The 19,120-nt window shown below is 34.1% G+C and overlaps 1 protein-coding gene across 2 annotated transcripts; it reads left to right on the top strand.

Moving 5' to 3' along the window:
* Positions 1-289: 289 nt before the first annotated feature.
* LOC123528518 (uncharacterized) lies at positions 290-10,631 on the top strand. 2 transcript variants are annotated; one of them, XR_008366766.1, is made up of 5 exons: positions 290-1,004; positions 1,843-3,863; positions 4,548-4,706; positions 6,082-8,940; positions 9,008-10,631. XR_008366766.1 is itself a non-coding variant. In XM_045308280.2 (4 exons), the coding sequence occupies exons 1-4, from the start codon at positions 647-649 to the stop codon at positions 7,738-7,740; spliced, it is 4,197 nt and encodes a 1,398-aa protein (XP_045164215.2). In that variant the 5' UTR covers positions 290-646; the 3' UTR covers positions 7,741-10,631. The 2 variants fall into 2 exon arrangements, 1 of the variants encoding a protein (XP_045164215.2); XM_045308280.2 differs by having other exon boundaries at positions 6,082-10,631.
* The last annotated feature ends 8,489 nt before the right edge of the window (positions 10,632-19,120 follow it).

Genomic DNA, 19,120 nt, shown 5'->3' with positions numbered 1-19,120 from the left:
CCATTCCACATCATTTATAAATAATTCATTTCGCGTTAAAACGATCTGAAAATTGACAGAGGAGTGTGAGAACAGTGCGAATACTCAAAATGCCATAATATTATGGTATTTAGATTCTGAAAAATTACCGTTTAAGAGAAATTATCATGATCATTTTCCATTTGTTTGTTGCGATTATATGTAATAATCTGGTTGATTGCAATTACTAAAACAATTTGTCATCAAAGCTAAATACTGGGCGTGAGGTAATGACTTACGTAACTATATAAATAAAACAACATTCGCAACGTTTCGAAATGTTGTATTTTCTCGACAATGTTCTTGGAGCGGCATTAAACGGTTAGACACATGGTGAACTATTATTTCAATTTAAGGTGTACTACTGCAAAATGTTTTATAATATTTTATCATAATTTTAGAGGAACATAATTTAAGAGAAATCACTTTGGAAAAGAAGTAATTGGGCTTTTTTCTAAATTGAGTGAAATCTCCAGACATAATTCAGACAATATTTGAAATTTCGGCTGAATGGTGTTAAAGACGGCGGTATTACAATAATGAATACACTCGATTTCTTAAAAAGCAAAGCAGTTAATGCTGGATATTATTTTCCTTACCTGTGTCCGCTTTTCTGTCAAATTCGAAAATGAGTCACAAAATATATTTGATTAAGGTGATATCGGCATGTTTCGTATGGATACTTCTGGAACAATTAGCTTATAGCCTTCAAGAAAATACAACTATGAAACGGGCTACAAGTGCTACAGATGGAGCGATTATTCCTGCAGATTCGCTCTTGAGTGGTTCGAATGACACAAAGTCGGAATGGGAAGAACGTTCATATACTGAGTCGTTTTTAATGAAACGCGCTGGACGAAAAATAAACATAAAGAAACTTATGCTGGAATATTCAACTGTTTGTCCTATTCAACGATCATGTGATGTCAATTTTGAAGAGAAGTATCTGTTTAGCGGAAATACAAATGGTAAACCAGCCTTCTCGGGTAGGTGAAATATGGATCTTGTGTTTTTTGCTACCCGCTGTTCAGAGGTTCATGTTTAAAGATATTCCCCAGTATTATTTGATAAAAAGATGATATTTCATGGCTGGCTTTTCATATTGAATTTATAAATCGTGTTGAATAAATGATAAAATGCGAGGCTGTGCCGAGCATTTTTAACGGTTAGCACTATACTTTGCGGAAAAACAAGATCAAACAACACGAAACCACTGAAAGAAAGGGTTGTTTAGATGAAAATTGAACGTCATACAAACATGTATATTACTCTACAAAACAATTGTCAATTAATTGATATATACATTGAATTCCGGAAATGGACTACATGAAGGGCCCACACTTTCGGAAAGTTCAACGCCTTCACAAATACACCATTTTTCAAAGAACTGTTACATATCTTCGTTTTGCTGCATTTGCAATAATATCCAAGTGCTGAAATTTCTACATTCCAGGTGGAACATAGTTTTCATTATTTGGTCACTTTTATGTAATGGACAGGTATATTGATGGTAAAGATAGTGTTTGTTTACCAAATATTTCTGTGTTTGATGATATACTCCTAAATCTTAATCATTTAATCAACGAGTTTAAGGAAAGACACAGATGTAACATTCTTTCAATCACAAGTTAGCGTTCCAAGCTGAAACATCAAAATTTCTTAATGCTAATAGTAAATATGTGCTGCTGCTGTAAGTCATGTATTCATTAAAGAGCTTTAAGGAGAGTAATTGCTGGAGTAGTCTATGGTATGCTTTTGTTTCAGATAGGAATAAAGCTCACGTGATTTTTTTTGTACAGAAATGGACTTTTTTATTCGCTTCAGATTGTACAGACTGCATGTGTAGTCGCAGCTGTGTTGAATATGGCAACTGTTGCCCCGGAACACACTTTGGATATGTTAATCATGATGAATGTCTCAACACAATTCTGCATCCAAAAGAGAAGATTGATGCCTTCTACATGGTTGGCAAATGCCTAAATAATTACACTGGAAACAACAGTGTTATTGAATTATGCGAAATGAAGGTCCGTCCTTGTACTTCCAGAGAATCCGGACTTATTTACAAGAACAAGTATTGCGCACAGTGTAATGCAGAAACTGACTGCGTCAATTGGAAGCTTAACGTGGGCTGCCAGGTATACAAATCACCGTTCAGAGAGTTTGTCTCATTAGCTGATATGAAAGCTGCTTTAGATCAGTCACATTGTGTAATTCAGTATCAACGACCCGTCGGCACTGATGTTGGTTTTTCTTGTGGTTGGCCTGATTCTTTTAAAGAAGTCCGTATTAACAGATGCAACGTAACGGGGTTATGGCGTCAGTTTGATGGTGACATAAACTGGGCTTGTGAGAACTTTATAGTACCATATAAGGAGTTTAAAAATGTCTTCTGTTATATATGCAATCCCAGCCATGGAAACTCTCAAAATATGTCCCTGATCGATAATTGTGAAATGCATGAAAACACGATATCTTTAGCATGTAAAACTTTTCCGGCCTCGGATAGGCTAAAACCATTTAAAAACATTTATTGCTATGCATGTAGTTATGGACATAAATATTTAAAGAGCTCATGGACTAAAGTCGCTTACTTGAGAGAAATATCTGAAACGAACGATCACGTGAATCTGTCAACGCAAGTGAATTTATCACTTGTATTTCCGTATGAAAGTAACGTTAACGATGTCAACAAGTTTGTGCATGAGACATTACAAGACACATTTGAATTTGTAGACATGAATAGGAAGCCACATAGAGAAACCAAAATCAATTACAACATTTCAAGTATTGACAAAATAATAGATCACTATATATCGGTCTGTGGAAAAGGAACTCTTTGCATGTATGATGGCAATACGGACAAAGTGTACGGTAATCCTGTTTGTGGCCACTGCAAGTGTGAAAATGACTGTGCTGAAAATGAGACATGTTGTCTTGATATAATACTTTCTAAGGAACCATTTTCATGTTTGCAAACTGAGAAATTTCCTATACTTCGCAAGAATGATACAGAAATAAGAAATCGTTACGATTGGTTTGCAGGACATAAAACGTATATGGTAATAGACACCTGTTTAAATGAAACTCATCAGTTATCATATAATTGTTCTTCACTTAAGGGTACCTCTGATTTCTTTGCTGATATACCTATTAGCACCAATGGTTTCGTTGCGTATAGAAATATTTACTGTTATGCTTGCAACAACAATTACGTCAAAGACATCACTTTGGAGTTTCAGGCATACTGCGGGACATATATTGAACACGAGTTGTTCACAGACTTATCACAGTTGTTAAAAGCAATTAAATTGTATTGCCATACGGTGTCATTTGTTCCTGTGAAAGGCAAAGTATGTGCGAGAGAGTACGACGCGTTGAAAGCTGGTTTAATCGTTGGTGAGAAATACGAAAGAATGAAAGAACATCCATCAAATTTTGAATTCAGAAAGATACAATATGTATCAGTATATCCATGGGAGTTGTTTGAACCAGTAAAAGATGTCTATTCGTCATGCAACATGTCGGGATTTCTGAAAGAATCTGATATTCTTGTCAATGACATTTGCGAGAACGAATCGGTAACATTACTTTCTCTTCCTGAATACCGTATCGAAAACAAGGTGTATAAAAATTTTGCTTGTTTTCTTTGTAATCCGGATTTTCATTTACATGATATGGACTCAAGCAAGGTTATATCTGACTGTCGTTTAGATAGTTCTGTGAAATTGTACGAGAAGGATGACAATCTTGAAGAGTTGTGCACGACATCACAGAGATATGATATATGGTTTCCTTACAAAAACATGTACTGCGCAGAATGTAACCTTCCCCCATGGCAAATAGTAAGTCGTCTCGATAATTCATTTTAGATATAATTTATTTCATGTACAATTTTCTTGTATCGCCGAATGAAGACGAAAATGGCGTGCGATGGTACTTACTTGAACGGTAAATGTCGATTGCCATTTCCGATCCGCTGCCTTAATGTTTCCGGTCCTATCTAATATAACTTTAATCTATGAAAAAAGTAAAGAATTGCAATATCTTATTTTCTACAGAGTTATTTTCTCGTAAGCGCACAAGCTCTACAGAGAGAACTATTCGATGCTAAAAATAATTTTCATGTAATGGGGGAGACATACTAGTTTAGTGCTGTCCATCTGTCTGTTTATCAGTATGTCCGTTTGTCTGTCCGTCCGTTCGTCTGTCTATCTGTAAGTATGTGACAAAGTTTGTCCACACAACTCCTCCGACACCACTGGACGGAATTACATCAAATTTCTTATAAGTAATTTTTGTTACGCCTAAGTATGCATATCATTGGCATTCTTTCGGTTCGGTGATTTTCAGCGGAATAATGGTCCTTGATTTGTCAAATTTTATGTTTTGGCCACTTCTCTTATATTATTAGGCGAATTTCCACAAAAGAAGGATAAATATCAAACAGGGAATGCCACGTTCCAAAACGAAACTCACAGCACGCAGTCTTACGGAACTGACGTTCTATTGTTTTTATTTTAACACAGGTCGACGTTGTGGCCCTTGATGTATTAAGCCCTGAAAAGGTCAAACCAGCCTACAAATACATTTTCTCCATTACACCAGAAGACTATGCACATATAGATGCTGCTGCAAAAGAAGACAATGTGCCGAAATGCCGTAGAGGAACTTATGATTATAATTTGGTAAAGTCTCATCTTTATTAAATTGACAGCTAAGATTTATACTATATCATTCCAATAAGCCTAAATGTAAGACGATACTTACATTTATAACTTGAGAATATCTCTTCTTTATTAAATTGACAGCTAGGATTTTTTTGTTGGATTTAACGTCGCACCGACACATGATAAGTCATATGGCGACTTTCCAGCTTTAATTGTGGAGGAAGACCCCAGGTGCCCCTCTGTGCATTATTTCATCACGAGCGGGCACTTGGGTAGAACCACCGACCTTCCGTAAGCCAGCTGGATGGCTTCCTCACATGAAGAATTCAACGCCCCGAGTGAGGCTCGAACCCACATCGATGAAGGGCAAGTGGTGCTAGGATTTATACTTTTTAATTTCAATATGCTGAAATGTAAGAAGATACGTACGATTATAATATGGAAATATCTCTTCTTTATTAAATTGACAGCTAGAATTTACACTATTTAATTTCAGTATGCCGAAATGTAAGAAGTTACTTCCGATTATAATATGGAAATATCTCTTCTTTATTAAATTGACAGCTAGAATTTACACTATTTAATTTCAATATGCCGAAATGTAAGAAGTTACTTCCGATTATAATATGGAAATATCTCTTCTTTATTAAATTGACAGCTAGAATTTACACTATTTAATTTCAATATGCCGAAATGTAAGAAGATACTTACGATTATAATATGGAAATATCTCTTCTTTATTAAACTGACACCTAGGATTTATACTTATACTTGCTTAAAATATTTTGAAATGCTAGACGAAACTTACTATTATAATCTGGGAATATCCCTTCTTTATTACATTGATAGCTAGGATTTATACTTTATAATTCCAGTAGGTGATACTTACGATTATAATTTGTTAACATTTTATCTTAATTAAAGTGATCACAAGCATTGATAAAATATAACATCGATATGCCGAAATATCCTGACGGAGACAAATTATTCATAAAGAAGCTAAATAGGCCTTTGTTGTTTCTTAGTTTAACTAAACATTATTTTGACTAGGACCACACACCGCTTTTCACGGAATTGCACTCTGGTATACCATAGGACGTTCCATTTACAATGCGTAATGAACACATCTGTTGTATTTTAGTACTTGCAACATGTACACATATTGAGTTCTGCTCAGCGAACATGAGGGCATAAACAGTATCATGCATTTCCATTTTCGTCCACGAATGGATCGTTCAAACCGTGCCCGCAACATTTTCATTTTTACAATATTTTAGAGTTTCCACTTTTTCTATGCCATTCATCTGAATTTATTATATCAAGTGTAAACCCAACCCACTAAATAAATCAGAGATGCTGTACCTAAAACGTATTTGTTTTTACTTTCTTTCAGAACGATTGTCGCCCAGTGTACTGCAAAAAAGCCTATCAACTTTTTAATTTTACGTGTAAACCACTCCTTGAAACGGCTTCCGGTCATTTATATGATTTTTTTTTAAAACTGTTTGTAAGAGAATTGAATGGATTGCAGGAAAACTCCAGCGTCGACGTTAAGATATACCTCGAGGAGTTGTGTTCAGATATTGGCAAAATGATAACAAATCAATTTGGAGAAACAACCGAGTTTTATATACGAGAGCAACAATGTCAAGCGTCTTCTCCATGCAATTTATTTCAGAATACTAGTTACACTGAAGGTCCGCTTGTAGACTTAACTCAGACTGAATATATAAATTTGTTTCTTGTTGTAGCTATTGAATATACAGAAACAATTACGGCAGTCAGAACTAATCTTATTAACGCATTAAGGCGGAGGTATTACATAACTGACCATTTTGATGTTGATGGTAATTCGTATTCAGTTGTTTTAGAAACAATTCCAACGGCCAAAGGTGAGTGGTTCTACAATGAATCTTGTACATCTCCACTCAAATATTTGATGAAAACGTATGATATTGAATTTTCTTATTATAAAGTCGATAGGTTCTTGCTCTGTGCTTATGTAAAACTAAACCTCAGTGAGGCAAATTTTTATCAAGGTGCCCTTGTTGTGTCTGTTAAAGATACAAATGTCACATTTCCTGAAAGTGAATTTAAAGTGATCGATGACTATATCGTTATTTGTGAAGACGATTACAACATGAAAACTAGGAAAATGACAGATGAAAATCGTATGCTGAAGTCTGAAAGTATATCATATTTACTGAATACTTTTACATTAATCTGCACAGCTATTTCCCTTGTCTGCCTGTTCCTTACATTCACCACATATTGCTTGTTCTCCACTTTGCGCACAGTGCCAGGGAAGAGTCTAATGCTTTTGTGTTTTTCACTTTTTTGCTCCCAAACTTCCCTACAGTTTGGTATCAATGGTGCACGCAAGACAATGTTGTGTGTATTCACAGGGGTTTGCATACACTATTTTTGGATTGCCTCTTTTTGCGCTATGCACATTTGCTCTTTTCACATGTTTAAAGTTTTCTATTTCAACGACATGTTACATCAATTACCAAACAATGACAGCAGATTATTCATGAAATATTTACTTTATTTCATTTTGTCCCCAAGTGCGCTCGTTCTGATAACGGTGGTAATCAGTATTTTCAACTTGGATACATCTTTCATTGGATATGGCGCAAGTTACTGTTTCATCTCAGATTTTTATATCTTTGTTGGCACTTTTCTAACCCCAGCATGTTTCATATTTCTGAATAATATTATCTTCTTCTCTTTAGCTTTTCACAAAATAAGATCTTCACCAGATGTTCAAAGCACACAAGACAAAAGTAATTTGTATATTTTTCTGAAACTTTGTACAATCGTAGGTATTGCTTGGCCGTTACTTATCGTTGATAATGTGTTAGATGTCTCTTGGCTTTCATTTCTAGTTTCTGGGATAAATTCACTGCAAGGTGTTTTTATTTTCGGCTCTTTCGTTTTAAACAGAAGAGTCGTCCATTTGTATAAGTCTGCCTTGACGAATACATCAGTTAAAAGATCGGTAATCAGATCAACACCACGTTCAAGCTACAGTGGCAATACCAGCTTGTAATCGCCTGGAAAGTAAATGTGTTTTGAGCTGTGAAACAAGCTTTGCGGAATAAAGAGTTCAATCTATCATAATATAACTTCAAAGTAAGGAATTTACTCTACATCTGTCAGAAATCAACGTAACGAAAGCATGATTTGATCAGCCTTTTTGCCGTTATTTAAGAAAGTGACACATTTTCATTGATCTAATTTACCTATTTTTAACAATATTCCAGTTATACTAACTATAGTTTTGTATTTGTTGGATATCTTTTAGTGTCAAGTTTCGATTACAAACTATAATCTTAAAAGTTTCATTTTTTTAGTTGAAAAAGCAAATGTAGATGTGCTGACAGATTGTGATAGACCTGGAATTCTCCCTCTTATCACATGTCTAGGGACATACATTAGTTCCTTAATCATTCGTATTGCTATGTTTCCATGTCAAAAGGTGAAATAAGCTCTTATCTCTCTCACTATACCTTACTAAGCCGGAAATATCTCAAAAAAGAGTTTTCACCCTGTGAGAAAGACCGGTCCTTTAATGTTATACCTTGTGAGAAAACATTTTCCTCTATGTTCGTATCATGCGAGAAAGTATTGTCCTTCGTGATTGTACAATGTGAGAAAGTATGGTCTTCCGTGTTCGTACCCTGTGAGAAAGTATGGTCCTTCGAGTTTGTACCATGCGAGAAAGTATGGTCCTCAGTATACGTACCCTGTGAGAAAGTATGGTCCTTCGTGATTGTACAATTCGAGAAAGTATGGCCCTCCGTGTTCGTACCCTGTGAGAAAGTATGGTCCTTCTTGTTCGTACCATGTGAGAAAGTATTGTCCTTCATGTTTGTACCATGCGAAAAAGTACGGAACTCCGTGTTCGTACGCTGTGAGAAAGTATGGCCCTTCATCATTGTACCATCCGCGAAAGTATGGTCCTCCGTGTACGTACCCTATGAGAAAGTATTGCCCTTCGTGATTGTACCATGCGAGAAAGTATGGTCCTCCGTGTGTGTGCCCAGTGAGAAAGTATCTCCCTTTGAGATTGTACCATGCAAGAAAGTATGGTCCTCCGTGTACGTGCCCTGTGAGAAGTATGGCCCTTTGAGATTGTACCATGCGGGAAAGTATGGTCCTCCGTGTACGTGCCCTGTGAGAAGTATAGCTCTTTGAGAATGTACCATGCGGGAATGTATGGTCCTCCGTGTGCGTGCCCTTTGAGAAGGTATGGCCCTTTGAGATTGTACCATGCGGGAAAGTATGGTCCTCCGTGTGCGTGCCTAGTGAGAAAGTATGTCCCTTTGAGATTGTACCATGCAAGAAAGTATGGTCCTCCGTGTACGTGCCCTGTGAGAAGTATGGCCCTTTGAGATTGTACCATGCGGGAAAGTATGGTCCTCCGTATGCGTGCCCTTTGAGAAGGTATGTCCCTTTGAGATTGCATCAAGAGAAAACGGATGGCAGTATGGTCCTCCGAGAGGTTAGCATGTTCCTTTAGGAAATGAATACTGCCATTCAAAGAGGGTCGAGTTATAACTGTAGTCAGTAGTGAATGAATATCATATTTACTTATAATGTCAATAGCAAATTTATTAAAAGGCCATGGCCTGAAGTGGTTATTAGCACGACTAAACTTATATTGCGCGAGGGCGTAGCCCTTTTGCCAATATGGGTCCAGGAGCCGTTCAATGAGTTACTTATTATATACCTCAACACAACGCTTGAATCAGTTAATTACATAAAATATTGACATTTACATTTTAAAAGGGGTAAAATGACATCAATAATAACGTCGTTCATCACTTGGTGGGTTATATCACTTCCGGTTGTCTGGTGTGGGTTACAGGATTCTGTCTTATGCAGTTTTGTTACTGCATTTGTACTTATAGTAAGGCATTTAATAAGTTGTGTATAATATTGTTGATGCTGGAATAAACTGCCAGTGACATAAGTTGTATATATATATTTGTAATTGAAGCTATGTTCTAATTAATGTTATTTTTTTTTTCATGCAGAAATAAACTTATTTCCTTTTATACTTGATTGCTATATGAAAGTAATTGCCAGTATTTTGTCGTCTAGATATTTGACAGGACGATAATTGATACTAAATATCGCCCCAGCAAATGTTCTATTACCAACATTTTTGGCATAGCTGAACTTTATTATAGTAATGGTTTCTGTCTTTTTTTCTGGGATTTATGCTTATATAACATTTGCGATAAACGTGCTAATTGAATAAGAGCAAAGCATTTCATGTCTGATTTGCACATTATGTTTGCGCAAATATTAGTTCACGAATAAAACTTAAATTCCAATAAAAATTTCCTGTTCATGGTTTGCACCAAGATTTCGAAAACAGCTGTTTTCAATATGATGTAGTAAGAAATTGAACGTTTTAAGGCAAAGAAAATCTCCTATATAAGTGAAGCCCCCCCCCCGCACCCCTCCCCTAAATGCCAGACATCTTAATCTCCAATAAACAGGATCCCGTCTGGTCCAGTCTGATAAGGGTCCATAAAAAACCCCTGTAGACTTGACATGTAGTCCATGTCTGAGGATCACAAATTTTATTGATATGTAAAGATAATTGTTTTTTCCTGTGTTTTAGCTTTTTTTTCAGAATATACACAAAATTATTTTAGTTGATAGTATAAAACCTGTCTTAACACTTTACAGCGTCGTGATTTTTTCTATGTAAATAATATCATTTTATTTCTTATTGTATAGGACTAACATTGAAACCAGTGGCTTAAACTTAACATAAACATTTTTTACCATTTGACTTCTATAAGTGTATGCGACCGTTTTCCATGTTAATTCTGTGTCATTTTATAAGTTACTGACAAATGCTGTTTAAAGGGTACATTTATAATTGTGTTGTGATGCACATATTACAGTCTCTTGTAGCTTTTTTATAAAAAGCGGCTTTATACTGTGTTTTATTTGTTTTATTGTATTATATTGTAAATTGTACATATATGGAAGAGACAGAAACATATAAATATATACTCTAGTATACTAATTTTCAAGGGGAGGTAATGCCCCCAATATTGTTTTTCTCTATTTGTCGGAGACCTAGAACTGTATTTACAAGATAGCTTAAATTCCGGTTCAAATATAGATGATGTAGTTTTTATAATGATGTTATTTGCCGATGATATGGCCATCATAGGAAAGTCACCTGCAGAAGTACAACATCATTTGGACCCGCTTTGTTCTTACTGCAATACTTGGGGAATTAAAGTTAATAGAGGAAAAACTAAAATTATGGTTTTTCGTAAGCGAGGGCGTTTGTTGCCCAATGAAAACTGGACCTATGATGGACAGCATATCGAGGTTGTAGATGATTTTAATTATTTGGGCACAGTGTTTAATTACACTGGTAATTATGCACTAAACCACGAATATTTAGTCGGTAGAGCACTTAAAGCTTTAAATACATTGTTAAATAAGTGTAAAGATTACGATCTAAAACCACACATTATGTGCCAATTATTTGATGTCTTTGTAGGTTCTATATTATGTTACTCATGTGAAGTATGGGGCTATACAAAATCAAAAGAAATAGAACGAATACATCTGAAATTTTGCAAACGGTTATTACAAGTTAAAATTAACACGTGCTCAGCTTTTGTATTTGGGGAACTCGGTAGATATCAATTATATATTAATAGATATGTACGGATTATAAAGTACTGGTTAAAATTATCAAGAACAAATAATATATTGTTAAAAGTTGCATATATGCAATCACTTGAAGATAGTAATTAAGGATATTGTAATTGGGTTACTGATGTTAGAAAACTTTTAACTAATTATGGATTTGCAGATATTTTTAACGATGTACACAATGTAAACATTAATGTATTTGTGCAAGTATTTAAATGTAGAGTTATAGATACATTTAAACAGGAATGGTTTGCATCCTTAAGCAGTAGTACTATTCTTGATATGTATAAAACATTAAACTATGAATTTCAGTATGAAAAATATTTGAACATGTTACAAAAGAAGAATCGTTTATATTTTTTGTAAGCTGCGTATGTCTGCCCATCCTTTAAGGATCCAAACTGGCAGATATGCATGAAACAATACAACACGTAATGAATGTTACTGTATATTTTGTAACCAACTTGATATTGAAGACGAGTATCTTTTTGTTTGTATATACCCATGTTATACTCTTATTAGACAAAAATACATTAAGCGTTATTACTATATTCACCCATCTGTGTTCAAATATCATCAATTGTTAAACTCTGATAATAAGTTTGAATTGATAAAGCTGTGCAATTATGTCAAGGAAGCATTGTGTATTCGTAATGCTATTTTGAATAATTCTGCTTAATATGTTCATCCTCTGTTACCATATCATATACTTCTAGCTTCATATTATTATCATAAGTATGTACATGTTCAATCCTTATTTCTTCTATCATACGACTAAATGTTTCATTTGTATGTTACACTATTACCATGTATATACACGTGACATGTTAAAAATGTTTAAAGATGTGTTTAGACGATGTACTTATGTATAAGTCTTAATAAAAGTATGTTCTGTTCTGTTCTGTTCTGTAATTAACATAATTATTTCAAACACAGTGAGAGAAATGATAAGTATTTTTATTTAATTATTGTGATCTTTTTATAAGTATCAAAATAAAACCAGAAAAAAATGATAATTGTAATTCAAAGGTGCCTGAATGCATTTTCTTTTATTTTTAATAAAATATCCAATAATAATGAGATATTATTGTAAAAAAATGAATAAAAACACTGTTGTATCTTAACACTTTGCTTGTTTATCCCTAATTTAATCAGGCTTACTTTAACTCTTATAAAGGATGAGAACTGGTTTGCTATAAAGGTGAGAAATATCACCTGCAATTTATGTACTGCACAGTAGCTATACAGTAGCTTATAATGATAAACAGAAGCAGGCCTATGAATAGTCCAGTCTTGTATATTGGCTCTATTTCCAATACGTAGACCATATCATCCCCATAGGTCACATACCTGGCATACCAGAATCGGTGTCTTTAAAATAGCAGATGCAAAGAAGTTACAGCTGTGTAACGAATGGCATTTGCAATTTACGATAAAATGTCATTTAGAATGTCAAATAAGAACCAAAAGTCAGTTTTGAAAATTAAGTGACTACGGAACTTCTGATCGTAGTGATGATGATGTATTAAATTTTCACGACAGATATTTAAAAGGTGAATTTCAGGAAATTTTCGATGAGTCAGACATTGAAAGTTCAGAAAAAGAAGTCCTACAATTAAAGCCAAATTCGAGCAGACGACCATTTCTTCTATTGAATGCTTTTTAAGCATGGTTTCGATTATCTGCTTTCGTATTTATTTAACTTCTTGAATACTTGTATGAATACAGTTATTTGGTTAGATTCTTTGGTTAGAGTGAAAGTGATATTGTTCCTATATTCAACAGAAGGAATGAAAAAAATCCATGGAATCACAGGAGTACTGTTCTTCTTCAACAAGCTTAATAAATGGGTGGAAAACTACAAAGAATACACTGAAAAACAAGCTGATTTCCATAAAGATACGAGTAGGATGAAGTTACTCCAATAATGAAAATTGTTTTCGTTGACAACACAAAAGCTTCCGCTTTATTAAGGGGTATTTGGTATTTTATGATTGTCGGTATTAAATGGAAAATTATCAAATATTTAGTAAGGGCAAAAATGTGTTAAATCAAAATTAAAGTAAATGAACACTATCACTGACAGTTTTTTGTTGTTTTAGGAGTTAGACAAGGGAGTGCGTATCTTCCCTTCTTTTTAGTATGGATTTTAACACGCACGCATACACACAAAGACACGCGCGCGCAAGCACACACACACACACACACACGCACACAATTAGGTGTTTAGAAGAGCTGGTAGGCTTCCTTAAAACTTACACTGCTGTAGCAATGATCTAGTTAGGAATTGTAACCAAAACTACTAGGCAAACGGGAGGAGTTATAATGAATATGAAATATGCTTTCAGGACAAGCTCTTGAGACAATTTTTAGCTTAAAGATATCCCCAATGGTCTTCTTTCACGTAACTATTTTATCTTTAGGTATTTACTTCAAATGTATAAAATCCTCATCAAATGTATTTAATTTTACTAAATATATAAATTACGTTTGTATAAAGACCTACATTCATTATTAAATGTCATTTAGTAACAACTGCGTGTTTTTAGCGGTAGTGCACATTCTATAAATATATACAGTATGTACTGTTTCATACCTAATGCATTGTACTGTTAATACCGATAAAAATATTAAATTAATGTTTACATAAATTAATAGGTCATTAAATATGAAGTTTGGATGTAGCATACTGTGAAATTATCCCGCGCGAAACAGTCCTTTTTCACGTTTGCGCGAAATTTCATGTCAACGAATTTAAATGATTTCACAGTACCTTTAATAAATGCATACCCTTTGCACCGAAACTCTTGTTAGAACTGTTTGATTAGAATTGTTTGATAAGAACTATAAATTGCACCAAACTTAAACTATTCCACAAAGGTCATTTGCTTTAATAGTAATGGTTTGAAATTCAAATTGTTGGAAACGCATCCTAGGTACTAAAGTATGCAATGAGAACACATTTGTAGAATTTCATTTATGTTTAGACCATAAGTTTCTCAGAAGACTAATTACAGATATGAGTGTCTTCCTGAGCCTACTGGGTAAAATATATAAAATTCTTATTATAAAAAATAAACTTCTATGAAATGTTGCTTAATCACGATATTGGAAGTGTCAACATTTTTTTCATTCACTTGTAAAACAACGTTTAACAGACAATAGGTATAATCGTACATTTTAGTGAGTCCTCATGATCTCTTGTTATGGTTATATAATTACAACTATTACTCAATTCATAGATTTGCGCGTTTCTGGTTGGCTGCTTTAGCACACGTGACCAACTTTCATTTCTTAATGAAGCCATCACGTATTCATTAGATGTAATTAATATTCATAATTTTACGGACTACTTTTTCGTTTCTGAAAAAAATGTTGGATTTTTTTCAAAGAGGAAACAAATGGAAGAAGTTTTTATTGTTGTAATTATAAGAATTGAGTGGTATTTTTCTGCGGTTCATCTATGTATGAACTATCAGGAAGTGTACACCTAATTTTTACATAAACACCTTTGGTGTTTATGCAAATTAGGTGTAAACTTCCTGACAGTTCATACATCGATGAACCGCAGAAAAATACCATTCAATTCTTAAATAGCAGCTGTTGCGGGTCGTGTCAGAAAATAGTAATTGGACTGCATAAACAGATATTCGCCGATATTAGTTTGATACACTAGAGTTTACTTAGAAACTATTTGTATAAGTACTTAACTTACTCTTTGAAATAGAAACCCCTTTTCACGTTGTATGTATGGAGCTTGCCAAAAAGGATCGAAATGAGATATCAGCCGTAATGTAATTAATAACATCTTACTCCAAGATCTGACACGTGAATTTTGATATTACATTACTCTGTCACAGTCAAGTCTGATATATGGAACATATACGTTCATATGTATATGTATTAACTTGCAGATTTTATTAAAGCAAGGCCAACATTCATAATAATTTTCAACTTTAAACTGTTTACACAACTTGAATAAATAATTTTGCTAGAGCCTCACATTTACAATTATATGAACAATTATCAACTGAACTGAGTGCATTCATGAGTGGAAAATATTGATAGTAGAATGTTGTATGTTTTTTTTTCACATTATAAAATCTTTAATAACGTTTTCTTCAGGTCAGTTTTTATTAGGGTTTTGATATTAAAGCTTATAATAAAGAGCGTGCCAGTCTCTTTTAGTCAGATTTTTCACGAGGTTTAGACTTTTGGCTAGTGTTGGATTTTGAATTTACTAAACTCGAAAGTGTTGAAAGTACTTTGCTCTATTGAATTTATCTAGCTGTGGAAACTTTTGATATAGACTGTAATTGGGGAATGCAAAATATCAGTGAAAAAACTGGCACTATAATAGTTGTCCAGTGTGCTTCAGATATTTTAGATGGTCAGTTCTTAAATATCAGATATTTCTGTTTTTACATGGAGAGAAGGAAAAACATAAATGTATTTAGTAAATTGGTGCACTTAGCTATCATTTCACACTGAAAAAAAAAACAACTGTAAAGATGAATGAATTTGAATTTTTAGGTACGATCTCTATGCTATCGAGATAACGTTGACAACAAATGGTTGAAACTAAAATAAAAATTATTATTAGTTTCGACGATGGTATCGTTTCAGTTTTAATAGTTAATAAGTAACGTTGTTCTGGTATAAACGACCTCTGTTTTTAGATAGAGAAAAGTGGAAACTTCACAGGTCGCTCAACACAACAAAAACGAAAATGTTGCAGGCTCGGTTTGATTGAGCCTGTTCATGGACGGTAGTGGAGATGCATGCTACCGTCCACGCCCTCTAGCCCCGGGTTGAGCAGAACTCAACATTTACACATGCTAAAAGTACAAAAAGCAATTTAGAGACGTCCGCAGATGTATTCAAACGGCGATGAACATGGAACCTTCAATGATACACGTGTTGAGGCGTGTAATTCCATGAAGAGCGGCATTTGGTCCCCAGATAAAATAATGGGTTTGCCCAAAACGAGAAAACAATGGACAGAACTTAACAAACTGAAATTTAGGAAGGGGATCTGAGGTTATGGAGCCTGCGTATCACAGGAACTGTCAAAAGACAAAATTAAAAAACAAGCACCATATCTTCCAGTTTCCAGCTATCACAATATTTTTCTAGCTCGTAATTCATTATCCATATTTATTTCTATCATCGAAATATGATATTAAACACATTTTAAACATACATGTATTTACTTTTAAATTGATAATCTCAAAAACCGCTCTGTTTACATTGATACTCACCTGGAGAGAAAGAAAGGTGATTATGACCCTAAAACTATTCGAAGTAGCTCATTGCAGCGTTGGAGCGGTCTTCTGCGCATGCCCGGAAGTGATTATCTAATGTCGCGTACGGCAAAAATGAGCAAATTATTGCATGTTCGCACGCATTTAGTGTATAATATGTATGTTATACTGACTAGAGGTTAGGGTTAGTATCACCATGGTTACAAAATATATACATTTAAAGTACCTTCAGTTCAAATTGCTTCAATCCGGCATATACCCGAGTCTGTAATTTATACCGGCGTCCAACCCTGCATTGCGTCACAGCCAAAACTATTACTCAACTAATTACAATACTTAAAACTCGTTAATGCCTTTGATTTTATATTTAGAAAAAACAACAAATAAAGTAGTTGTCCAAAAAAAGATAAACAAAACACTACTTTCAGTGCTGCACGTGATATAATATGACCAGTGACATAAAGGGAGGTAATCAAAAACAAAAGATTCAATAAAAATTTCAATTAACTAAACCCGATATTCAAACGTTTGACAAAAATATGAGAAAACAATTATGGAAAGTAAAATTTAACAAACAAAATGGTGTCTTTCATGTTCGTTACAAAAATTGATGCAGTCAATTATGAAACAAACGCCTATATGAGCCTTTAACTCTTGACTTAACTGTTGTACATGTTGGCCTTACAATATTCATTATGCTTCCTTAATGCCTTTTTGAATATAATGTGACCATAAATTATGTCAGTTACCAAAATTTACGATTTGCTTACCATTACTGCTTTATGATTTATGATACCATATAAAATCCACCGAATTAAATTTGATTGTTTTTGTTTATTTGTGTAAAATATTACTGTTCAAAATCAATGCCTAAATGTAACTAAATCTTGATACCACTATTTACAGAAATTTAATGTTATCATGCGATGTTAAAATATTTTAGATATGGAACTTTATAGCTGGGGTTAAAATTGAAACGTCTTATTAAATCAAGGTAAAATGTATTGTTATTTATTACGCATATAATTACACTGAAGTACGCGAAATTAAGAAAAATGTTAAAGTCACGCGAAATATTAAATACTAGTTCTTTAACACCGATTGTTGAAGCATCTTAAGTTTGGATCAGTACATCCTGGTTTTAAAACTTACTATCTAGTCAATTATAACAATAACATCACAGTCTCAAAAGATAACAACTATGCAGTAATTTGACCACAATTAAGAAATGATTTTTAGCAAAACAGTGCTTTTATCACTATTTATACACGATGGGTGGTTATACGTCGGGCGTAATAATTTTACGAGGGCGCAGCGGGTGTAAATAGTGATAAAGCTATGCCTCTTTTTATGACAGGTAATGAAAATAGTCCTTCAAACTACAGACCTATATCTTTAATCAGTGTGTTGGTAATGTTATGGAAAGAGTTATGTTTAAACATATTTACAATCATCTATTTGCTAACATGTTAATTTACGAAAGGCAGTCAGTTTCTTTGCCAGGGTACTCTACTGTATATTATATCAGCTGTTAGACATTTATCACCAACTCTCTTTCGATAATAAAATCCCAACATGTATGGCTTTTTGTGACATTTTAAAAGTCTTCGACCGTGTCTGGCATAATGGAATCCTTTTTTAATTAAAACAAAGCGGAATTAATGGGCTTCCCAAACCTTCTCTTTACTTTGATAATGTTAGATACGGACTTGCCAGGGTAGAACCAGTCATGTCTTAGTAGGGGATCAAGCACAAGACCCTGACTTAAAGGGGTAATCCAATCCTTATGGTATTTTAGTCATTAAATGGCCTTATAAAGGTAAAACGCTATTCATTGCTTTCTTTCTAAAATAAGCACTAGTTATATACTCTTTTAATTTTAATATATTTTAATGTTAAAAATATTTAATGGAATATATTTTATGAAAAGGCATCTGAAGATGTCGATTGGCATTTTACTCAAGATACTTACTTTTGTCGGCAGAATCTGGGACACAACATTAATTTCAAGTGTCTATGATCTGTTCAACAGTAAGCAATTAAATACGATTGACTTTCATTAATTAATGTATCACCGATAAATCGACCTCGGTCGTTGTGGATTAATACCCTGTCACCAAGGTGATCTAGCAAGGTGTCAGCGATATGACAAGAATATGTGTACATATCAGCCGCCGACGCACTTCATTATGAATTGACAATTGGCGAGGAATGGCAGCTGTATCTTATTTATCCTTTACAAAAATTTACGAGTTCTGCATTTTGCCGCTCTTCGAAAGGGGCGGGTGCTGCCCCTGTCGACCCAGCTCCTACGTCCTTGATATGATATATTATTCAAGTTAAACTAATGGGAAATTTACATTGCACATTCATATGAGGTATAATAACTGGGGATATCGTCAAGGATGTAAATAATAATCCTTGATAGTTTGCTGGATTCGATATCACTCAGGCTGCGCTCTCACGATA

Source organism: Mercenaria mercenaria, chromosome 13 (genome assembly GCF_021730395.1).
Source record: "Mercenaria mercenaria strain notata chromosome 13, MADL_Memer_1, whole genome shotgun sequence".
In the NCBI taxonomy this organism is placed as follows: domain Eukaryota; kingdom Metazoa; phylum Mollusca; class Bivalvia; order Venerida; family Veneridae; genus Mercenaria; species Mercenaria mercenaria.
This window is presented reverse-complemented; position numbering and strand designations above follow the sequence as displayed.

Excerpts from the sequence above, each read along its gene's own strand:
- LOC123528518 (XM_045308280.2), top strand. The coding sequence starts at position 647 with ATGAGTCACAAAATATATTTGATTAAGGTGATATCGGCATGTTTCGTA. Across the intron at positions 1,005-1,842 it reads TGGTAAACCAGCCTTCTCGG|ATTGTACAGACTGCATGTGT; the intron begins GTAGGTGAAATA and ends TATTCGCTTCAG. Across the intron at positions 4,707-6,081 it reads GAACTTATGATTATAATTTG|AACGATTGTCGCCCAGTGTA; the intron begins GTAAAGTCTCAT and ends ACTTTCTTTCAG.